This window comes from Thunnus thynnus, chromosome 13 (genome assembly GCF_963924715.1).
Source record: "Thunnus thynnus chromosome 13, fThuThy2.1, whole genome shotgun sequence".
NCBI lineage: Eukaryota > Metazoa > Chordata > Actinopteri > Scombriformes > Scombridae > Thunnus > Thunnus thynnus.
This window is the reverse complement of record NC_089529.1, coordinates 16321271-16346792: the sequence shown is the minus strand read 5'-3', so window position 1 is coordinate 16346792 and position 25522 is coordinate 16321271. Positions and strand designations below refer to the sequence as shown.

General features: G+C 41.4%; 1 protein-coding gene across 1 annotated transcript; it reads right to left on the bottom strand.

Annotated features, from left to right (window-relative positions):
- Nucleotides 1-597: 597 nt before the first annotated feature.
- smg6 (SMG6 nonsense mediated mRNA decay factor) lies at nt 598-15584 on the bottom strand. The gene is made up of 19 exons (XM_067608298.1): nt 15466-15584; nt 11218-13669; nt 10936-11128; nt 10702-10812; nt 9992-10098; nt 9584-9662; nt 9277-9387; nt 8636-8851; nt 7161-7222; nt 6743-6888; nt 6351-6464; nt 5989-6163; nt 5610-5829; nt 5276-5455; nt 4891-5058; nt 4216-4360; nt 3231-3493; nt 2973-3054; nt 598-2829 (listed from the first exon to the last, which is right to left on the bottom strand). Exons 1-19 carry the CDS (start codon nt 15554-15556, stop codon nt 2699-2701), a joined length of 5046 nt encoding a protein of 1681 aa, XP_067464399.1. The 5' UTR covers nt 15557-15584; the 3' UTR covers nt 598-2698.
- Nucleotides 15585-25522: the final 9938 nt, after the last annotated feature.

The following is a 25522-nucleotide window of genomic DNA, read 5'->3' as shown; positions in this document are numbered from 1 at the left end:
AGATGATGATCATGGTCTTTAAACTCATTTTAAATTTTCAGTTATGTCCCCATGCTCATTACAGTATGGTTGACCTGTAAATTTCCTCGTGGTTGTCTATTTCATCATTCTCCCTCCCCATATTCCCTGCGCTACCTCCCAGTTTACTGAGAACTCAAATCTGGCTCCTCGGTTCCTTTGCTTCCACCTGTCATCTTCAGTTACCACATGAGGGCACATATGCAAAGGTTTTCGTATGTCAGTGATTCAGATACAGCTTTCTGTAGATGATGTTTAGTGTGCTTATTGTAATAATTTTATCTGGATTTAATAATAGGCTCTATTACATTTGATTTTGTCAACATTTGCATGTAAATCTTAGTGCTCAGCAATCATTTCCCACTAGTATTTCAACTCTCTTACAAAATTTCTGTTATAATCCAATCTTTAATTTAGTGATGTACACAAAAACATAAGATGATGAACCTTCACATATCCGGTTTGTCACAGTTGTAACACCTGCGCTTTTTCTGCTAAAATACTGCATAAGTCTGCAGTGAAAAAGGCCACTTCTTACAATATCACATTCTTCATTTGCACATCAATGAGGTAAAACGATGCCTTCAAAACATTTTTAATGATGGACAATGAAAAAGTCATTTGTATAAAGTTGATTATGTATTCACTACATTTGCCCTGACATTAAAACACTGCAGCAGCGCCACATAACACAGTAGATTGCACTGAACGCTACAGAAGCACCAACACAGGCTGAAAAATGAAACAAAAACTCAATAATAAACCTGTCTGACGGTTTACACAAATACAGAAACATCAACTGCTGGTGAGAGTCGTACAAGCTGAAAAGGTACAGAACAAATAGAAAGTAGAGTAGCAACATCTACATACAGTATTCTTTTAAATCCCTATGATCAAACTGTGAATGATGAATGTGACTTAACAGATGACTATATTGAGCAGCCAGCTGTTTCAGGTGCACACAGAAACATACACTTCTGACATGACTCAGAATTTCCTGAAACTACCACAAAGCAATGTAGAACAAGCAAACACACACACAAATACCATCTGTGTTAAATGTTTGTTGACAATGTGTCTGTGAGGTGTTGCTTGAACTCAATGGTAATTTTACAGGCTGTAATTTGTGAAGTTATATTACATACATTTTATTTCAAAGAAAGAAATGTGAATATGTGACCGTGAATATGTGGGGGAAAAAAAGAGAAATTCAAACTCTTGAGAAGAAAACAGGTATTAGTGATTTAAAAAAAATAAAATAAAAAGGTAAACTACTGCGGTGGTATGAACTGAAAAGCACAAAAAGACTGATATGCAAGTGTAAAGATGAATAGAAAATTAAGTGAATTATTCACCAGCAGAAATTGATAAAGTATCTGCAAAGTCACTATGAAGAACTAAACCTTCTCCTAACAAAGTGGCTGTCCAAAGGCAGACCTGAGTCAAACAGTATCTGCAAAATTTTGTTTAAAATGGCAGCTGGGTGGAATTTCTCCTACAAGACAACAATCCCATGAAAGTTAGTCATTGTAAAATAATTTCCTGAAACTGAAAACTCTCCACAAACTGACTGAGTCATCCTGGTATATTGGCATTTGTTGTTACACTGCTCAAAAACAACAACAACAAAAAAATTGCTGGTATATTTGCACCCAGATCTGATTCAAACTCAAAATTTAACATGGGATGTCTTCAGTAAATTATGGTTCATCTTGTTATTGGGAAAACCTGGCAGATACTTGGAATTAGAGTCTACAATATATATGAGAAATGGCCTTCAGGATGGAAAGAAAACCTTTTATGCATGAGCTCAAAAACAAATACAAACAAAATAATAGAAAAAAAAATCCAATGTTTTAGAGATGTTGATTTTTTTTAAAAATCAGTTTCTTACAATATCCAAACTTAATGCTTGCATCAAGCTGGAGGAACAACCCAAGTTAGCAAACAGGTATCAAGCACTTCCTGGGTTTTCAGGAAATACAATACCTGCATATGATTGACTGGAGGCACTGATGTTGCATGAGGGCTCTTGGTATCCCTCGCTACAGTCAGCCACTACTGACACAGATCCTCCAGCTGTGCTTCTCTCCGCCTACCGTTCTCTCAGCTCTGCTGTAGAGGCCACAGCAGTCTGTAACTGGGACTGGGCCCTCAGAGAAGTGTGGAAGTGCCAGTTGTGGCATTCATTACAGCTGTCTTTAATCAATTAGATGACCATAAACACTCTTCCTCTCTCTGGCTCATTCTATCATCAGCCTCAAATTTTAATACTGCTTGCAGAGTGCACTCACTAACTAGGCGCAGAGGCTCAAGGCTGGACCAGACAATTCAAATCAAATCACTCCATTTTTACTCACTCCATCCATCCTTCGTCCCTTCCAGTCCAGCCTTCCTGAGACTTATCAAGTCTCCCTGTCTCTTTCTGGGGAAGCTCACTGATCTTAACACACACATTCACACACACACTCCATCACAAGAGGGGGGAAAAAAGCTCACTAAAACCACTCTGCTCTCACCACTTTTGCTCATATTTCATAAGAAGTGGTTTTTCGCTTTATCATTTCCTCTCCCCTGTTTTCTCCTCCTCCTCTTCCTCTGCATAAGTGTGTCTTCTCTCCTGGCTGAGTGGCAAGCAGGCTTCAGCAGTTGGGTTCCTTTGATTTCAGCTTAGCCTGGTTCAGCCCACTTTGGCCCAGCTGAGGAAAGCAGGGATGTCTCGGACTGGGACGTTGCGTGTCAAAGCTTTGACACGTAGGTTACGGTCATCTGTAAGGAGTACCACCTCTCTTTGCAGCCTCACTGTCCCATCTGTGTGTGTGTGTGAGGGAAGGGAAGCCAAAGAGGAGTTAGAGATAAACTCAGAAGACGTCATTCACACCAAATTATGAAAATAAAGTGTTTGTATGTAAGGTACAAAATATGGAGAGTGACAGAGAATTCATGTTACATACTTCTCTGATCAGGCATGAAGTCTTTTGCCTTGTCTTTGCAATAGTGGAGACAGCAGGACAGGATCACATCGTCATTATTACCCTGAGAAAGAACAAAAATTAAGTCACTGAAAACAGTGCAAACATTTATTTAAAGTAATAATGTCGTTTTAAACTTCAGTTAATCACCGCTTCCCAGCAAGAGAAATACTTTCACTGCACAGTCTGAAACCAAATTACCCAAAGCTAATGAAATAAAAGAAAATGAAACAAACTCACCTGTTGTCCAGACGTGTCTTCACTGCGGAAGGCAATAGACTCCAGCTGATTTCCTCTGCTTGTAAGGGCTCTGAGGCACGGTTCCCTGGATTCAAACCCTTTCTCTAGGAAAACCACTGCCAACCGGGCCTTCTCCTGCACGGCCCGCACATGGGCTGCACTAACATTGTAGTTGCTGCGACTACCTGTGCTGCGGCCTCCTGACCCCAGTCCTCCACCAAAGTTGTCCTGGCCTTTAGCCAAGCCATCTAACTCTGTAATCACTGAGAGAGAGAACTTACATTACACCACAGATTTTCTATTTTTGCACCAAATGCAAGGCACACAGGCTACTATCATTTTAAACACTCCACAACACCCTAATCCACTAACTAGAGACTGTGATTGACTGTCATTTTTTTGTGCTCGATTTGTGTAAATCTAGTTATTACAAAGGTAATTTTTAGTAAAAAATGAACACAGATAGCTATATGAGCTGTTTCTACCTTGTTCAGTCTGTCCCTATCTGCTGGTTAGCTAATGCTAGCTAGCTAATAGTCTGAAGTTATCAGGCTGGTGTCTTGTCAAAACACAAACAGAAGTAGCAGATGAATTGGTGCACTGACTTTTTGTGCAAAACTGATTATTAAAGTGGATGTCCGTGCTCTACTTATTTGAAATATCTGGTACTGACAGTCCAGAGTCCTAAGACTAACATATGTATGTTTTTGGTTTTGTTTGTTTTTTTTTTTTTTAAATCAGCCTTGCAAATGGTGTAGGTCTTTTATTATTCTTGATCAAATGTCACATGCATATGCAAATCCTAAAAAATCTGATGTTTCAATTATGTTTTCCTGCATTTTGCAGAGAGAGAAATTGATTCAAAGTCAATTATCCTAAAGTTTGAAAACAAGAACCAAGATTTATATTTCTGGCTATATCTAATTCTAATCATTTATTCTAATTCTTTATTCCTTGTTTTATATCTAATGTCTTTCACTCTTACCGATGAGTGGCACAACTATTATGTATGTTCCACATTGGAGGAGCTTCTTCAGTCCGCCCAAATGATCAATGAATCCGTTGGTATCTGGAACCAAAAAGAGCGGCCTCACTTCCAGCTCCAACTGTCCGCCTGTCTGCAGCACCGCCTGGAACACACAAGCACACACACATTAAATTCAATGTGAAATGCAATTCTACCATGACATGGTATGACTGTGGCCTGCCCTATTTAATTGATACTTATGTACTATGAAAAGAGATGACTGGCTGCTCTATATAATCAAACATAGATCAAAAATGTGTAGGGTGCTCTTTGAAAACAGGGGAAAAAACTGGGTGCTTCAAAGAAGAAAGCAGTCCAGGAGCTCCAAACATAAGAAAATGTTTCGACCACTGTAGGTCTTCCAGTTTTTAAAGCCCTGACGAAGACCTACAATGGTAGAAACCTGTTCATTTTTTAATGACTTAACCACTACAATAAAGACCTTTCAGTAACAATTAATTGACAAGTAAAACAGGTGATTTTGAGTGCAACTAATTCATTTTTCATCATTAATTATTGATCCTTTTTGATTATTCACTCACCTAAAAATTATGAGACATACAGTGTATTACAATTGAACAATTATCATTTGTCTCAATATTAATATTTATTGTACATATATGCCTGTTTTACCTGTATTTTATCCCTGCGTTTCTGCTGTTGTGCCAGTTTGTTGGCGAGGGCGTGGCGTCGCGCCTTCAGCTGTCTGATATCATTCTCACTGTCTCCTGCCTCCTCGACATCCTCCTCTCCTTCGGATGTGGAGAGTGATGACTCTGCCTCGACGATGACATCATCAGCCTGCAAAACAGACACAGACAAAGATAAGACACATTATCAAAATATCGGCCTCCTCTATTTTCGACAGCCTCTGCTGAGCTGCAATGAACATATATTAGTTTTTACATAATTTTGATCAAATTTAGAGAGAAAGTAGTGCAAGGAGATATGAAAAGAAAAGAAGGAACTGAGTGGAGAGGGAAGGTTATTAGGAGGAAAGTACAAGGTAGACCGTCACCTCTTTCTCTGTTAGAGAATCCTGCCTGCTCCTTGTATCCATTGAGTGGTTAGATGGAGGAGAAGTTGCCACGGAGATGTATTTGCCTCCTTTGAACGCCAGCAGAGGCTCTTCCTGTCCACACAAAGCCTCCAGAAAGTACTTCAGCACTGTCACTCTCTTACAGTCTGCTGCTATTGCCTGAGGAAAGAGGTATATGTGCATGAGACCAAGAAGAGAACCATTAGGAGTAGACGTAGTGTGCTGTATAATTCGGCAGTGACAGAAGAGTAATCAGTAATTCTACAGGACAACAAGCATGTACCAGGGCTGTAGAGTTTTACTTTCCACTCACCATGTCAGTGTGTTTGTCAATGTAACAGGGCTCCTGGGGTGCAGCAAGCAGTGGCACAAAGCCAGCCAGCAGCCTGTCCTCCTTCAACTGCAGTACAGTCAACTCCTCGTCTCCCTCGACTTCATCACTGTCGACTTTGTACAGCGGCACCTCCCCATGGTCCACACGTGCCAGGACGTTACACAGGTCAGCCAGGCACTGCCAAACGTCAGGGCTGCAACTTGATACAGACATTATGGTGATGGTGAGGAATAAGTATTTTAAAGAGCTACTGTCTGAAGAGAGTTGGTGTATGTAGTTTGAGTAAAAGCACCAGTAGACACCATGAGCAGAACCATCAGATAGTAATTAAAAGCAGGTAAGAAGTCAAAGTACTCACTCTATATTGCAGGGTGGTGGGTTCCACTGGTCTGGGTGTCCCAACATCCAGTCAGACCAGACCTTGATGCTTGGGAGTAGTTCTCTAAGGTCCAATGGGAAGGCAGAGACCTTCACCATACCCTCCAGCTCCTCCCCTTTACCCTCCTCCTCTCCGTCCGCCATGGATACTGGTTCTGAAAGAAGGAGAAAGAGTTTTTAAACTTCAACACTTGATTGTAATAAATGTCCATTCAATGTGCTTATCAAACCAAAGGAACTTAAACTTCTGTAAGTGGAAAACAACTTAAGAAAATGCTTCTGATACATGTATCCATTTGCGTGTTAACCTCACTGTGTGTGTGTGTTTGTGTGTGTATATACCTGCAGGAATATCTCTGAGCAACTCTGTGCAGCGCTGCACCAATAGCGCAAACATGCCGAGACCCAGAGCAGTGCTTTGCTCTTGTAAAACAGATCGCACTTCTTCTTCTTCACCTGACACACAGAGACAAGAATCAGAAACTGAACTTCCACAACATTCTTTGTATCAATATTACCAATGACCTGTGTGACCTAACTTCAAACAAGCAAACAAATTAACACATTTGTCTTTTAATAAAATGTTATACAACATATTTTACGACAATGAAATCCATGTTCATCACCTCCATAAAAACAAAATAAGGTGTTTACCAGTCATGCATTTAATTTAGCAGATTTGAAGCAGGATTAGTCATTTGATTATGATAATAATGGTGTGTGTGCAGCATTACCTCTGCACTGGGCATTGTGTATGGTGAACATGTTGATGGTGATGATCTGCAGCATGTGTGTGCTGCCCAGAAGAGAAGGACCATGCTGGAGCAGCGTCCTGAACTCTTGCAGAACACGGCTTGCCACTCCAGGGAAGGATTCCATGCTACACAGTAAAGACACACATATTCATAAAAAAAGAAAAACAGACACAAAAACACATTATTTTTCAGATTATATCAATTTCACTTCACTCATTCATTCAAACTCATTCTGTCCTTTTTAAAAAAAAAAATCAATTGTTAAAATAAAATAAAACTAACCCCACTATGACCCGAGGTATGACGATAGTTCATGATAGTTCAACATTGCATGAAGGACTTTAAGGACTCATTCTGTCGTTAAAGTAAGAGCTAGAATACATGAGACATCACTCACCCCACTTTAGTGAAGAGCTTTCCATGTGCATGCAGGAAACTCAGAATGAACCTCTTATTTAGCTGGAGAAAAGGGAGAAGGCCGAGAGACAAAAGAAAAGGGTTACTAATCTTTGGGCAACAATTTTATTTAGCTACAAACCCTAAAGCACTTAAATGCACCTGGGATTTTGAATGGTGGAACAATAGGGGTGGCAGGAAATGGACTGAAAGGCTACAGAAGATGGCCAAGTAGATTCACATACAGATGGCACAAAATAACCACTTCCATCAGGAGACAATGATAACTAGTGAACAAGAGGCAAAGCACACTGGATAAAGATTTAGATTTGTTAAAAAGTAGAGAAATTAAAATGGAAATAGCACAAAGCTACTTCCGGTATTTTTCGGGATATTTAAACCCACTATTAGTTTAATTACTGGGACAACTACACAACACTATAGACTCTATACAGTCTTTCCTTTTGTGTGTGGATGACACCCTTTTGCAATGTGGTTTGAACTTGAAGGGCAGTACATCTGGCTTGACTATACCCCATTTACTGCCTAGCCAAGCTTAGCCTTTTTGGAAAAGTCTAGCTACAGGTACTGTAAGGCATTGGTTCTCAAAGTGTGATCTGGGAACCCCAAGGGTCCTTGATGGGGTTCTATGGGGTCACCGGCAAAAAGGGGAACAATTTATTTTCACTATAATTGCATCCATAATTAACACAATGACAAAAATGTATGACTATTTTGGTCATGGGTTTCATACACTTTCTGTAATAAAAAACATCTAAAAGCAAAAATCTTATCAGATGGGTGACCCTGGGGAAACCCCCCCCCCCAAAAAAAAACACCTGAGCACTTCCCATTGGGGGGGCACTAGCCTAATACACTAAGGAGGGGATACAAGAGGAGATACTGGATAAGATATATCTCCCAGCTGGACTGGAAATGCCTCAATGTCACATATCAGGGGCTGACAGAAGTTGCCCAGGAGAGCTCATCTATTCCATCTTGTTCTCTCAAATGCCACTGTGACAATTTACAGACTAAGCAGCAAGGAAATGGATGAGTGGATGTCCAATTACTGCATATATTTGCCTAAGAAAAAGCCTGCATGGTCTAATAAAAAGATGGTGAATCATTGCAAGCAAAACAGGAACAAACCAAAACGGGGACAGCCAAACAACAAAAGAAGCGGAGTAAAGAGGGGGGTCAAAAACATATTTGAAAATAGGAACTGAAATGAAAACAAAACATTTGTAAACAGATATGAAGGCCTGGGAAATAGTGAATGAGTAAAAATGAAACAGTAGCAAAGGGAGTAAATGAGAGGGGAAATTAAATTATAAAAGAGTGTGGGAGACAGTTAAAATATGCACACCCAGAGTGCACAGACAATGTCTTTGACTGCATATATGTAAAGGTATAATGCATGGGACTGAATGTGTGTGTCTGTGTATGAGAGAGAAAGAAAGAAAGGGATCTTACATCACTAGCACTGAGACTGCTCAGCTCTCCATCCTGTTCAGAATCTCTGCTGGACTCACTACCTCCTCTCTGTGAGGATGGGGTTGCTGCTTGTCCGCTGGGGCGAATCCAAATCTCCATACGTGCTCCCTCCTCCCCTCTTCCTCGTCCCCTTACTGCTGGACCCCTGGAGCCTCCTTCACACTCCTGTCTCCTCCGTCGCTCCAGCTGCTCTGTCTGCAAAAACAAAGTCAAGGTAAGTAAACAAGAGGCACTTGTGCTGCCTAATGTCTCAGCGTAATCACCGGATTCTAGTAAACTTAACCAATTCTGCTAAGTTGTGGTAATTTATCAAGCAAATTATTGCTTTAACACACAATGTCATTATATTTGTCTTTATACAATACATATCAATATTTATATGAACTCTTCATGCAACCTTACTGTGTACACAGTTCTGTTGTCAGTATTCTTTTGAGATTATATCTGTCAAAACACTTCTGTTCCAACCAATAGTTCATGTCCCTTAACACCATTTTCATTCATTTCATTTATTTTCAAAGAATGCGTCCAAGCCAAGGCTGTGTAACATCAGATGTTTTTGTTCTAAGCGAGAATGTCAATCGTCTGGCACAAGTTAACGACCACAGTGTGTGTCTGACCTTGCGCTTAGCTTCCTCAAACAGACTCATCAGGCTTTCCTTTGCAGTCAGGATGGGGTTAGAGGCTGCCAAGCTGCGCATGTAATAATACACAGCATCCAACTTCCGCTTCTGTAGGTGAGAGAAGCGGAAAGACAGTAAGAGTAAGGAATTATCCCAAAAAGGACGCACAGACAACCAAAATATAGTTGTATTTTCTTCATTAATCTGAAGGACATGCTAGGACAATACAGTTAGTCAGATTTTTTCAGCTAAATATCCAACTTTGCACTTTCCACCATCCCTATTTAGACAACATATCACTTACAGTATAGACTGCCAGCAAAGCCAACTGGTTATATGGTCGTCCATTTTTGGGGGCAATCTGCTGGGCTTTCAGGTACCAGCTGAGAAATAAAAAGGAAACATGCCATGAGATACTATCAAAGAAACTTTGTGGAATTTTTAATTTTCAGCTTATTATTTAAATTGTATGATTTGGATTTACTTGATCATATACAGCTAGAAGGGAACTTTCTCTATTATTAAAACAGGTTTAAAAATTGTCTAACAGTGAAAAAGCTAGTCCTGACTCCTGGTCACTCATTCAGATTGTGATACTGGTAGCCTCCTGACTCAGAGAAAATCTTAAGTTTTATACCAATATACATTCTGTGCTCTTCAATGTGTGTAAGAAATTTCATAGTATATAGAGAACGCTGAAATAACAGCCTACCTGCGGGCCTTGCCGTAGTTGGCAGAGTCACTGGCTTGTTCCCGGTAACGTGCTATATCTCCTTGACAAATCATGCAGCGCTGAGCACTGATTAGTGCATACTTTACCTGAGAAACACAAAAACACAAAAAAACTTTAAAAATTCACTACATACAAAATTCAGATAGGACATAATTGTAGACACAATTACAAATATAAATTCATGACTATGACAACTATTACTTTTTTTTTTACATATTACTTTGAACAAGACCAGGAGTTTACAGCCATGCTAGTATCTCTGTGAGGCTGTAAACAGGCACCGCAGTGCTTTGAACTAAATGCTGATGTCAACATTCTTTCATGCTCACAATGACAATGCTAACATGCTGATGTTTAGTAGGTAGAATGTTTACCATGTTCACCATCTTAGTTTAGCGTGTTAGCATGCTAACATTTTCCAATTAAACCAAGGCTGAAGGGAATATCATTAGTTTTGCAGGTATAAACTTCAATTTATGTTTTCTATGACACACCCTCAACAAACCTTGAACAAAGCCATATGTAATAACAGACTTTTCACTTGAGTTCTGTTAAGTGCTTCCCAATTCAAGATCTATTTATTAAGATATATTATTGGACAAGTTTTTGAACACATGGTAAGTGCATTTATACACACACACACACACACACACACACACACAATCAGACTGAAAGGAGCAAGGTCGTACCGTTTTGCGTAATGGCCGAGCCCTGATAGCCATGCCATCCATGTAATCTTCTAGCTTAAACTGGTATACTGTTTGCAGCTTCTGAAGCAGCGCATCAAAGAATAGTGCTCCCTGTAAAACACAGACAATAATCACAATGGAGAAGTGAAGTTTTAGTGATGAAACAAATTTAACAGAATTTATCTATGCTTAGTGAAACCGTGCCCCTGTCCAAATTTCTCACACATTCCTTACCTCATCAAGCAGCGTGAGCAGCATGTTCCTGATATGAGGGGTGTTGTCAAAGGTGGGGTCTTTGAGTAGCTGCCTGAAGCGTTCTATGACTTGGTAAAAGACATGCTTCCACAAAGCCTGATCCACGTTCTGAGAGTCTGACAGTTCAATGTCTGTCAGGATGACCTGCTCATATAGCCCCAAAAGGTCAGCTCTAAAAAAAAAAAAAAATTCTTATTAGACTTTTTCAATATCTACTTTTTCTCTTCCCACTGTCACACACCTCTTTCTCCAAATCCTCACCTGAGCTGGGCCATGCGATCCAGTCCATCTGCACTCACTCTGTCCCTGGACAGCAGGTTACTGAGCTGGAGCTCTTGTGCATCTGCAGCCCTCAGCAGCCTCCCCAGCTCCCCTCTTGCTTGTTGCTCCACCTCTTCAAATGGCAAACCACCTCCTGCACCTGGCTGGGAATAACTTGCGCCCCTATAACTACCACAGAACTGACCCACAGCAGGGCCTGGGTACACACCATTAGGTGGAGCCATTTGGTAGGGCCCCATGTGATAAGGATATGTATAGCGCTGGCTGGTGGTGGTGCTGGGATTATGTGGGTTGCTGGTGGCCATTGGATAGCAGTAGGGGTTGTCAGAGTTTTGGAACTTGTAGTAGGCCATGGCAGCAGCCTGCTGGGATCGGAAATGCTCACCTTGTGGGACTGGAGGACTGCCTGATACCTCGTCATCAGTGTCCAGAAAGTGAAGTTGTCCATATCCAGCGCCTGACTGAAGATATATAGGCTGTTGGAGAGATGAATGCTGGGAGGACTGGGTGCGGGTAAGAGCAGGTTTCTGGTCAGGGTTATTTGGATCCCAAAGTCGTCTCACTCCTCCTCCCCTGCCTCCTCTACTCCTGCAAGCTGCTCCTCCCCTAATTCCACCAAAAAGCCTTTGCCCAACCTCAGGTGAATTAGAGATGTCGGTGCGGGCTGGAAGCACCAGGATACCCCCACCTCTGCCACGAGGAACCAAGCCTTGTTTGCGATGTTGTGCATCTCCACTATGCGACGAGGGAACTGCCTGTTTCTCAAGAGAAACCCTTAGGATTCCACGACCTCCACCTTTGTTTCCCTTTGGTCTGTTTCTTTCTTCCCTCCGCCTCTCTGCACTCAGCTCTTCCTCCCCACCTCCCCTTCTCCTCCGTCTGTCCTCTACTATGTCACTCATCTCACTTCCTTCCAGTGATTCGGTAGATGATTCCCCGTTGGTTGTCCAGCTTTGTAAATGACTCCTTCGTCCCTCTCCGCTATTAGCCACCCCCTCTTTGTTATTGTGCCTGGACTCCAAGCGTAACCATTTGGAGCCCTCTGCATTCTTCCCTAGTCCAGGACCGTCCAGGCTGGTCACACTGCTGGCTGAGCTACTGCTGTAAGTTCGATTCCGTGAGCGTCGAATATCTGATTTGGAATAGCGCTTTGAGGTTGGTGTTGTGATGTTTGCATTGGATTTGTTTCTATCACTTCTTTCTACAGCTCTGTCTACATTTCTTTCTGTCTTAGCATCTTTCTCAACATCTCTGGACCGGTTGTTGTTGTTGTTGTCCCCTCTTCTGCTTTCTCTTTCTCTACGATTCTCTCTTCCTTTGCTTTGGTGTGTCTCTCCTGTCTTACCTGGTTTGTTATCTCTATCAGCCTCTAATGATCTTTTGTCTCTTTCCTTCTCAGCTTTTCCCCGGTCACTCTTTCCTCCACCACTTACTTCATCATCTCCTCTTCTGGAGTCCTGATTCCTCTCTTTTTCCCTCTCCCCTCCTCTTCTCCTGCGATTTCCCTTTTCCCTCTTCTTCTCCACCTTTTCTTCCTCCTCTTTTGTTCCACCCCCTTGGCCTCTCCTCCCCTTATCAGTTTTTTCCCCACTCCTGCAACTTGCCTCTTCATCATCTTGGCCTTCAGCTCCCACTTTGCCCTTTTCTTTGACACTGAGTCTTTCTACTTTGCTAGTAAGTTTCTCCACTGTAGCATCCAAGGGTAATGGAGGTTTTTCCACATCTCGGCTTCCTTGCTTTCTGTTTGTCTCACTGGATTTAGCCAATTTTACATTTTCCTGAATACCTTTTACATCTTTGTCTTTCCCTCCCTGTTTTTGTATACATGTTTTTTGTTTCCTCTCCTTTTCCTCTGTACTACACTGGGATTCTGGATCAATTTTCTGGTCATGCTTTCTCGGGGGAGGCTTATCCTGCTCTCTTCCAACTCCACAGTCCTTTCCCTGGATGCTCCTCCGGCTCCCAGGTTGATAAAATTCTCTGTCTGGTTTGCGGGCTTTCTTTGTTGGCTTAGCAGCTCCAGAAGGTTCCTGATGTTCTCTGTCATTTTCAACAAAGTCCTTATCCTGATTTACTTCTGTTTTAGCGTGTGGGTGGGTGTCCTTTCTACAGTTCTGAGTATTACTACCATCACCTCTCATTCTGTTTTCATCCCTTTTGTTGGTACTCAACCCACCATCTGTGCACCCATGTCTCTCCAAAACTGTATCAGAGACACTCTTATTGTCATCTTTTGATTTTGATGTTTGATCAGGGACATGTGAATCAGAGGCCAGGGGAACACAGCCTTCACTTTGACCAGTCTCTCCCTCCTCACTTTCACGGTGACGCCGTCCATGCCCAGGCACCGGATGGTAGCGCTGCAGATCGGGATGCTTTCCTTCACGTCTCTTGTGTTGCTTCTGTGTGTGAGGCTCCTGATGCTCTTCCGCTGAAAGAACAAACACACAAAGAAAAAAAGAAGTTGTGATGCTTATAGAGACATCCAGTCAACAAAACGATAAAAATGGACCATGTGAATTGAAGGATAAGGTTGGCATATTCTGAATTTCTCCTTGTCAACAAATCCAATGACAAGTAAGATCAAGCAATGTCTTAGATCATCTCTCTGTACTACCCAGCTTCCTTACCATGTCTGTGGCACTCAACCCTAAGCCCATTAATTTTTAGTTAAGAGGTAAATCTTTAAAATGGGTCACAAATACACAGTGTACATATCTAAAAAGGACTCAGCCATTTCCTGTTCTCTGTAATTTCTAGCAACATTACTCTAATAGGAGTAAATTGCATATTTGTTGATGTTTTCAGTTGTAATTAAGTAGGCTATTTGGTGCTTGTGGGTATGCATGGCAGCAAAATGGGGTATGTTGGATAAAAAATACAAAAAAAAATTTAAAAAAATAAATTACAGTTCCTATGTACAACGGTGTGTCTCACTGATGTGTTTTTCATAAGCTTTGAACAATAAGAGAGGGCTATGTCACAGAGGAATAACATACAACACACTTTGGCTACACAGGCAATACTTTATGTTAGTGGGATATAGAGCTGCAATGATTAGTCACTTAACTGATCAACAAAAAAATAAAAGTTGGCAACAATTTTGCTCATCAATTATGTCATTTCTTTCTTTCCAGCCTCTCAAGTGAATGTATTATAATATGAGTGAATATTTCCTGGTTTCTTTATTCTTCACCGATGATAAACTGAATATCTTTAGATTGTTGACTGTTGGTCTAGACAAAACCAGACATTTGAGGACGTCACCTTTAGCTTTTGGAAACAGTGATGGCCATATTTCCTCATTTTCAGGTTTTCGCACATTTAACTAACCAAATGACTAATCAAAAAAATCATCGACAGATTAACCGATTATGAAAACTATCGTTAGGTTCGTCCCTCGTAGGATAAGTTCAATTTTACTGTTCTTGATTGAAACCAAGTCACTCGAGATGTCAGCGTTTCTACATGTTCTGAATCAGAGGCTAGGTGGGAGACAGACGTGCACACATTCACACGCTGGCTACATTTGCGCTACCCGTTTTTAAAAAAACTATTAATTACCAATAAAAAAGTTGCCTGTTGACAGCGTCTTTCAAAGCGAAACTACGGTATCTTAAGTACAGCACATGTCAGCGAGCACTCCGTGGGTGGAGTTGTTCAAAATGTAGGCTTTCAATGTTACACTGCAGCTGCAAATAACCTGCAATACTTCGCATAACACGAGAAACGCACACCACTGTTTGGACTAATGATACTTTGATAAAGAGGGTTCAAATAACTCTTGAGTTTTCTTCGGCGCTGCACGTATTTGTAACGTTTATGGTTAACTGACTGTTAGTTGACGTTAGCAAGTGCTCTGACGTTTAGCGACAAGAGTTGAGCTCACTGCTTAACGTTACATCCACATATAAACGACAAATTCCTCCTACTAATGTGTTTAAAATACTCAAAGTAAGTAAAAGAAAAACTACGAGGGATTTAAAAAACTGGATTAAATTGTGGCAACGGTCGCAGAGAAATTATCTGGAGTCGTTTGTTTGAAGGGGGCGTTTAAAACGGACCGCGCGGGACCAGAGAACGCACAGCTAGCTAACAACAATAGCTTGTTGCAAACTTAGCAACTCCGCAGGCTACTTTGAGATAACTTGACATATTTCTTCGCTTGAATTTATCGACTTTTTCACAATTGTATTACTTCCAAATATCTGTCTGGCTTCCTCTCACCTTTCTGACAGTCAGTAATATTGACTGAATTCGACGCTTCAGCTCGGAGTTCCGCAGCTGAGATTCGCACTCTGTCCAGTTCGTTCGCCATCTTTGTTTTCACTAACACAAACACAACAAGTATGGTGGCCCAGCTGGATCAAACATATTCACCAAATGACGTTGAGCAAAGGCAGCCGGGTAATGTAGTACGGTCCCGTTCAAATTTAGATTATTTACTCTATTAAAAAAGATAGCGATGCCACATATTAGAAATATTCCGTTACATGTAAAGGTGAATTCAAGATTTTACCTAAAATACGTTCACAATTTTTCAAGTCTGTCTTAAAACAACAGTCAGGTGCCCAAATGAACGTTGACACGTTTTTCTTGTTGTAATCATTCCTCCTTATCATACTGCCCATTAAGAGATCCCTTCATAATGCACTTTCAATTTAAATAATGGGGGACAATATCCACAAGATTCCTTTTGTGCAAAATACGTTTTTAAAAGTTTATTTAAGGCTGTAATGAAGCTTCAGTCGTCTAAATTAGTCAAATCAAGTCAATATCTTTCAAAGTTACTGTTTTTTGGTGCCACATTCCCTCTTTTTGTTACAATCCTTCCACTGTAGCTGAACAGGAAAACACTGTCCATTGAGACACAATGTTCATTTGGGCACTTGACTATTATTTTAAGAAAGGTTTGAAAATTTGCGAATCTATCCTTTAAGTAAAGTAGTTTACACAAGTATTATCAGTAAAATGTACTTTCAGTAGGCATATTAAAATTAAAAGTACTCAGTGTGCAACAGAATGACCCCTGATATATTAGTATAGAATATATTACAGTATTTTTATGACTAATGCATAAACATGTAGAAATCATTTTGATTTTAGTATTGTAGGTGGTCAAGGTGGAACTAATTTCAATAACATACTTTTGGGTAGCTAACAGTGTTATAATCTGATCATATGTTTTGTTTTTAAAATATTGATATGCAAAGCTGGCAGACAAATGTAGTGGAGTGAATAGTAGGCCTATAATATTCTCATCTGAAATGTATTAGATTAGAAGTAGCATAAAGTGAAAATACTCAAGTAAAGTAGCCTACAAATACCTCAAAATTGTACTTAAGTACAGTACTTGAGTAGATGTGCTTAGTTACACTCCACCACTGACCATATGAGCTTCTTGCTTAAAGTTTCCCAATCTTTCACCAGGCTAAATTGTTTTTACTGTGGCACCCTTATTTCCATTTCTATTAAGATCATGGTAACTTGTAAAAAAAAAAAATGGTTCAAATGCTCTTCAGTTCTATCATTTTTCTCCACATTTTTCTGCCACAGTTGAACAAATTTTATGTCATTCCAAAACATATAGTTATGTAATTCTTACGTAGGCCTTGACCTAAATATGAGGCCTGGGGGAAGGGGGCTTAAAGGTCTCCACATTATATAAAGACACAGACAGATATCCTACATACATTCAGGCTGTGCTCAGTTTCACACAATATCCACTAGATGTCAGGATTGATCATTTATTCTCATTTTTAGCTCAACTGTCCTCTTGTCCAACTCTTAAGATTGGGACACTGACAAACTTTCTCCCATCTACTTATATTTTCCATCACAGTCATTTATACTAATATTGTGCAACAACTTCCTCTTATCCTTTCCCCTCTGCCTTCTAGTCATGACTGTCATGTAAACTGACAAATTGCATGAGGAGGTGTGGAGTGGAAAAACTGCAGAAACAAATGACACAAACGCACACAGAAGAACTGGGTGGTGTGAGTGTGTGTGTGCGTGCATGCATTCGCATATGGAGGGGGGGGTACAAGGAGAGTTCATGCAGACATCATCTGTGTGGCTGATGCTAGAGTAAACAGCTTCATTTCCCTAGCAACACCAAATTAAAGGGCCAGAGTCTCTTGTCCTTCCTATAAATCTCCCACACATGATTCTTCTTCCAAAGCCAAACCTCCTCTTTTTCCTTCAACATGTTGCTAAATTATTCATCCAAGGTGCTTGGCTCACTTCTTTGGCATAGTAATCAGGAACGTCCACACATACTTATGTGTGTGTGTAGATTACTTCTCATAGTATTATAAGTCACTTTCATTTCATTTAGCTACTACGGTATGCCCCCAAAGCATAACTGAAGCAGGCAGGCGATAGAGAGAAGAATTGGGCTAATTACACAATTTTATGGATTTAATTAATTAATTAATTAATTAATTAATTAATTATTTTTTGGGTTAATTTCAAAGTGCTTAATTTGCACATGATTTGTTTTTACTTTCATGGTATGTTGTTGTCAATTACTGTGTCTTATTAATTTGTTTTATTTTTTATGTAAAGCACATAAAAAGGCCCTACACAATGTTAAATTAAGATGATGTTGATGATGATGTTTATTGTAATTTATCATTATCATTTTCATTGTCTTATTCCTATCATGAACTCTTTCTCTGTGTTTCATTTTGTCAGTACAATTATTTCGATGTGGCACAAACAATGAGCCACACTGAGCATGCAGAATGCTGTTTTGATGAAGTGCAAGCAGTTGTCTCTTGATGAAGCTGTGGCACACCAGGGGTTGTAGAATGTTTCGTGTCTGCAGTGGAGGGGGGGGTGGAGGGGCTGCCGGAAGTGGTGGGCGTGTGTCTCCCCGTGTGTGTGTGTGTGTGTGTGTGCGCGCTTGTGTGCCTCCATGCGTTCCTGTGTGTGTGTGTGTGTGTGCAGAGTTCTGATTGTCAGTGCTGCACCACAGTGCAGGTAGAGCAATGCAGGATGATAAGAGACACAGAAGGACAGAGAGGGGGAGGCTAGGAGGCAGTGAGGGAGGGAAAGAGGGAGACAGAGAGAAAGAGGAAGCCAGAAAGAGAGGTGAGGAGGCATGATGCAGGAGGAGAGGAGAGAACAGGAGGAGAGACTGTGAATACAGATGAGAAAAGCGGGGGAAGCAGGGAGTTTTTGCAGGTGAATTTCTAACACCAGGGGGTTTCTCCATCCCAATCACATCTCGATCTCTTCTGCCTCCATCTCATTTTCTCTCTCTCCTTTTGTCTTCCTGTCTATCTCACTCTGTCTCTCCCCACTGGGACACTGTGAGGTGGGAGGATATGACTTTTAGAGATGACTGGAGTGGAGGAGGAGGAGGAGGAGGAGGAGGAGGAGGAGAACAGATGGGGGAATACAGTCAGCAGAGAAAGGTGGAGACAAGTGTGGGACATTGAGGTAGAGGATGGAGCAGAATGAAAATTATGGGGTGGAAGAAAATGGGTAACAAATAAAAGAGAAGGGAAATGTCAGGGAGATGAAAGTGAGACGGCTGAAATGGGATCCACATCTCGATTAGTGTGAGACAGAAATGAAAGAAGGCGTGTGTGAAGGAGAGACAGACAGAAAGACACAGAGAGAAAGAGAGACTGAGGCCAGAGGCTTGTTGTGACGCATATTTGCTGGCACTAGATGTTTGGAGTATATCCATTTCAACTGGTTTTAATGTATAATTCACAAAAAGAGATAGAGAGAGTGACAGGGGAGGAATGAGCAAAAAGACAAATATGAGATAGAGTACACGGAGTGATGTGTCAACGCAGAGGAGCCAAAAAGAAAATAGAGAATATTAAAGAAAGACGTCCAAGGCAGAATGTAACACAGATTGTACCAGACCGCATTTCATCCCATTCAATGAAACTTTTATTAAAGACATTAATCAAAGACCAAAACTATATTTCATACATGCACAAACAACACCAACTCTTAACCCCTTACTGAACAGTTTCCCCCCTTTTCCTCATATAGCTTCAGGCTTGTTAAAGGACGCATTCACAATTTTTGAAGTCTGTCTTAAAACAATAGTCAGGTGCCCAAATGAACACTGAAACAGGTTTTACTCTCTGTAATCATGTTACATGATTACCTGTTCATACTGATCATTAGAGGATCCTCTCCAAATGTGTTTCAAATGTAAGAAATAGGGGACAAAATCCTTTGTTTTAAGCAAAAATGTATTTAAAGGTTTATCTGAAGATATGAGGCTTCCTGTCAGCTGCAGTGGAAGGATCGTAACAGGAAGAAGGAATTTGGCACTAAAAAGACTGTAACTGTGAAAGATATTGACTTGATTTGACTAATTTGGATGACTGAAGCATCATATTAGCTTAAAATAAACAAAGCCCTTCTTCATTTCCCCAAAATTCAACCTGTTATAAAGTTCTGTGCTATAACGTTCTGTGAATTTGAACAAGCTTTGGCTGCAGCCGAAACTTCAGTGTTAGGAGTAGCCTCCAGTACTTTGGTGCCACTACTTGGAATCATATTGACAGATCTACCAGGGAAAAAACTGATCTACAAGCACATTTAAACAGAAATCTGGACACTACAGTAGCAGACTTGAACAAGAGACTTTCATATATTTTTAATGTTGGTTTTTTATATATGTACCCAGGACTACTGAGCAGTATTGATACAAGTGCATTATCCTTGTGAAATACAGTAAATGGAAATTGATTGCACAGCATGAGTTTGTAATGTCCACCAGCAGGTCAATGAGTTTAAAGGAGTTACCTGCACATTTCCGCCTGATTTTGAGTCATACACTTTCAAGGGAATTCCTGTTTCATCTTAATTAGGCATGTATGTGCAGTATAGTTGATATCATGACATAGTGTGACACATACACGTAGACATACACATACAGTATATGTATATATGCATTCCTTGTGATCCACACTGAAAATCCCACTGATCCCCGTGTTGAACTCATGCAAATAGATGTACTCACTCACTCCCTCTCGCATTGAAAACAACCCCCCCCACCCCCCACCCCAACACATGCACAAATGGCTGCCCACGCTTGCACACACACACACACACCTACAGCTGGCATTGCACATTAATTACATTCAGCATATGACTTTGGCATAATGTTGTGAAGTTTTGTGTGAGTCACTGTCAGAGATGGCATATGACTTTGCAAAAGGACAGCCCATCCAAGCACGCTTTGCCACAGATGTTTGGCAAATGTAATGAAATCACGGGAATAATCTTGTCATGCCATCTCAAGTAAGTCAATTTTGCTGGAGCCATTTAATTGGCTCCGGTGGCCGAGGAACACATGTCACTGAGAAAGTACATGCTCCGATATACACACACATGTTTCTCCCTCCCTCTGCCTCATACAACATTACTGTACACAAACATATTCAAAGTTTCTGAGTAGATACAGGTTCGCAATATCTCTCTGTTCAGGCGTGTGTGTGTGTGTGTGTGTGTGTGTGTGGGTGGACATGGAGTTGCTGCTGTGTGTGAGCGTGGGTTTGGGATCTCACACTTCTTGTAGGCAAGAAGAGCGTAGAGACAGTGGAGGGAACGACGTGGGGGTGAGAGGGGTTTCACTAATAAACACCCACTCTTTCCAAACCTCCATTTCACTCTGACACACACCCCCACCACCACCACCACACACACACACACACACACACACACACACACACACACACACACACACACACACATTCACTCTCCTCCTCCTCTCCAGCTTTCTTTTGACAGAATCCTCATTACGGGCACGTTTGGCAGCACAGAGTCTTCCTCCTCCTCCTCTCCCTCTCTGTCTCTATCCCTCCGCTCTTCTCTCCCTCTCTATCTTTTTTCATTTGCTCATTCTCTCTTGCCCTGCTCATTGCATTCGAGTCAGCTTGGCAATCAAAGGGAGAGAAAACACAAATGAGAGCGGAGGGGGGTTGAGGGTGGGGGGGGGGGGGCTCACTGGGATTTCAGTATGAGTCAGAATGGGAGAAGGGGAGGTGGGAAGGCAAGGTAGGCGGTTGTGAGGAGAGAGAAGAGTGTATGAGAGGGATGAGTTTTTTTTTTTCTTTCTCTCTTATCTGACTGCATTCTCAGTTTGGAATACAGATGAGGAGATAGAAAGAGAGCCAACAACTGGGCATGACAGACAGATAAGAGATTTGAATGGAAATAATCTGCATCTTGATTCATGATCAAGCCTGGAGATAGAAGCAAGTTGAATGTTGAATATGAGTTGAAGTCGGACCGCCTGTGGGTTGATCACTCGCTGTCAAAACAAGAGGCAAAGGTTAACATTTACAAACCGAATACATAATCCAGAAAAATGAAAATGTTGTAAAAGAGCATGATACTGTGGCACTGCATGTTTGCTGGCACATGTGTGTTTGTATCACTATGGGGTCACTAATGAAAAGGAGTGTAAGATTAAGGAGGGAGTAAGCGAGAAGCTATTTCATTCACACTATTTCAATCATTCATCTCCCCCCCGCTTACATATTCATGTTGGGTGTGTGAAGAAATTGGATTGTGTATGCTTGTGTACACACACTTGCACAGCGCTTAACCACACGCGCACAGACTCACATAGAGAGCCATCAGACGTCAGCACATTTATATTGCTGTTTGGTTGCAGTCAGTGGAGATTCTACAGTTTTGAGGCCCAAGGCTGAAATTCACACTCCTCCTCCTGCTCTTCTGCGATCATTTCTGAGGCAACTTTACCCTAAAAGGAGAAGAAGAAAAGAGCAAAAGTCCAGGCCAAAATGTAATGAGACAGTGAATAAAATTGAACGTTGTACTTGCTTCTGTGGGTGTATTGTTGTCCTGATTTCTTACCGTGCTGCAAGGATGGGTTTTTCTTTCTGTTAAGTGATAAGCAAACATCCCAGTAGGCTGCCTCTAGTGGGATATGAATGTATATTTTAAAGTTAGGTTGGAGTGGGCAACAGTCAGTACATCTACAGTATTCCTATTTCATCATTCTTCAAACATCAATATGTGCGAAGAATCAAAGCGCTGCTTGGAAAAAGCAAAGTAAGGGAACCTTGAGTGCAGAATATTTTAGCACATATATGTTCTCCTTTCAGTCTCTCCACAGGTAAAGGTTAAAGGACATTGAGAGTGACCTTAATAACCTTGTTATATTAAATGAAAAGGTGAAGAAGACAGGGTGATGGTGATGGAGGAGGAGGAGGAGGAAGAGAGCAAGCTCAACCAGTATGTCATCTCTACAGAGGACACACACTATCAGAAGTTCATTCAAATTCACAAACTGAGACTATGCTGATTGGATTTTAGGGCGCATCTTTCCTTTAAGAGTTCTGGTTTGTGTTTACAACTCAAAATGAATTACATTAGATAAGTGTAATGAAGAGGGCATTAATTTTAAAATGTTTCAAATTACACTTCAGCGTGAAAGAAGATTAAACACACACTGGAACAATATTATGAATAAATCATATTTTACATTTGTTGCTGTAGGCCTGTAGATTCCTCTGTGACATTTGGCCACACAGTAACATCAAAGGAAAGTAATGACAGAAAGGCAGTTGTTTCCCACCAGATTACAGTAGCAACCGTTAAAAATAACATTGATATGATTTGGACTTAACTTTAAATTGAGAGTTTTAATTATTTTGAGACTTTCTTTTAAAATCCTTTCTTTTAAAATCCACAGTTAGGAGTAAAGAAACCATCTTCAATTCATCCAGTAGCTTCTGGATAAAGGAAGCGGAGGTGGAGGTGGAGGTGGAGGTGGGTTGCGCAGGAAATAGACATTAATCAACACCTGGCCTGTCCTCCAGTGTTTGGTGAGATTTCTCTTTCACTCAACTTTCACTCTAGTGTGGCGTGACTGTACTTCCTCAACTCCAGCGATCTATTATATCTTTAAAAAAAACAAACAGGCATTTTAGCCCCGTCTAATTAACAGGAATCTCTCCACTACACACACCTACGTATGTCTGACACACTTCTTTACGCACGAGGGTCTCCCCCAAATCTCCCTAAAGGTACAACAGTGTCGGGATGGATTTACGCACGACTGCTGTCACACCTCTCATGAGGTTTCTAGACATATGTGGAATCTGTATATTTAGAAAATCTTTAAATTCTGAAATTACATCAACATGAAAAAAAGTCAGTGCGCTGCGCCAAACATTTTCAGTCATTCTAAGCAGGCAGCTGCAGTGATTCGTGGTCTAGTCGACACATCACGATTTTCTCATCACACTTAGTAAACACTTTTTTTTGACATACTGGACCAGGTGTGTTTAAATGGTTGTTGTCATTTATTTTAGTCTCATGTCCTCCAATAACTAGGCTGGATCGAGAGAGAAAACGGATTGATTGATTTCAAACACACAGAACATTCTGATATTTGTTATCCACTTGAACTGAACACAATACTGTCACCGCAGCAACAACTACATCCCCAGACAAAAGCTATCACAGCATGTATAGCGAGTATTATTGGCCAAAAATCCCCCAATGAATACCTGAAATGAACCCCTTGCGAAATTTTTACAACATATAGTGATGTAATAAATAGACTGTTTTGGGAATATTGGGAGACAGAAATACGATTTAACTCACTAATGAGTACCTCGGAGAGTCTAAATGTCTCTACATTACAGGAATGTTCTCGCCAGAGTTTTTAATATTTGTCATTATCTCGGCGTAAAGGGCGCATACACAACAAACATGCTATTTCCATCCTCCTTTTAAAACAAATGCACAGTGATTCAGGTTATTTTTCCTCCCCTTTATAAATAGCTGCACTCCGTTCAATGACGTGGGATACGCACGTACATGTGTAGGTGAATCTTTGAATGAGCTCCCCCCACCACCATCCTCCCCCCCCACCCCTCCACCCCCCACTTAGCCCCCCCTCCTTCCCTGTCCTCCTCCCTCCTCCGTTCCCTCTACTAGTTACTACGGGATCTCTATAAAAAGCCTACGGTTGATGGGAGAGCCCGGTCTGTATGGGAAGCGACTTTGGAGAAGAGGGACAGCAGCGGCGTCTGTGCGAAGACAGCATGGCACAGATTTGACAGTTTCCATGTTGATGAAGACTGCGAGTTTAGAGATAGGACAGACATATTTCTACAGCAAGGAGCCTCAACCACGGCCACACAGGGAACTTTAACTGAGGTAAGTTAAATTCCTGTTTCTACATACTAGATTTTGTGTTGGTTTATCCAAATTCTGGGGGAACAATATTTATGAAATAGTCACCTCTGACATGGGTTAGGTGCAACCTAGAGAGAAAATGTAGTGGACGGGCCATCCCCTCAAGAAGCCCTGTTGTCTGCTTTAACTGACACTATTCTCATCTTCACTCTCCGGTTAGAAGTTGCTGCAGTGTGACTCATTTTCTCTCCCATGTGGGCAGCATTCAGCCTGCAGCCTGATAAAAAAAAAAAAAACATATCTTAGAATATATAACCTGTGGAGAAGAATCGCCTTAGAAATGTGTCTTTTCTATCAGAGCCTGGCTCACTCTGTTCCAATTACGCAAACATATATTTATACAAATATATTCCACCGTATATGTTGGTTATTAATGTTCACCTGTCATGCAGGTTGTGATTGGTTCAGAATCAAGCAGGTAGACACTGTTTTGGTTGCCCATCAGACAGCGTTGGATCCTCTGTCGGCTGTCCGGTGGTGTCCACCTGAGATGTGCAAATGTCACTGTGAAATGTACACTGACACGTACACGGGCAGAGAGGCGCGCGCACTCCCCTCTGTGTGTGTGTGTGTGTGTGTGTGTGTGTGTGTGTGTGTGTGTGTGTGTGTGTATGTATGTGTGTAGGCTTCAGTATGGTCGTATGCGTGCGGGGGAGTGAGGGGAGTGTGAAGGTGTGGGGAGTGTTCCTCACCAGCCCCTCTACATTCTCGGGAGCGCGTGGCACCGGGAGGTTTCCGGCGATTGTGATGACATTATAGCCATCACTTTCTTCCGGTGTAGCGGCACACCCCCCCCCCCCCCCCCCCTCACTCTCCCTCCCCTTCATGCACTTCCGGTCGTCGTTTCCTTTAACTTTTTTTTCAGTTAGTTCTGTGACGTCGTCGGCCAGTGAAGTCAGCCCTGCGTCATTCTTGCGCACTTTGCAGATGATACGCAGTCACCTACTATAACCCTTTTAAAGGCATCGCGCGCATGCACGCCCGAACGCGCACACTGCAGTGTGATCCTCTAGTGTGCGGGGGTGTGAATGCGCAATGTGAGATGCTCGTGCACGGACAACACGAG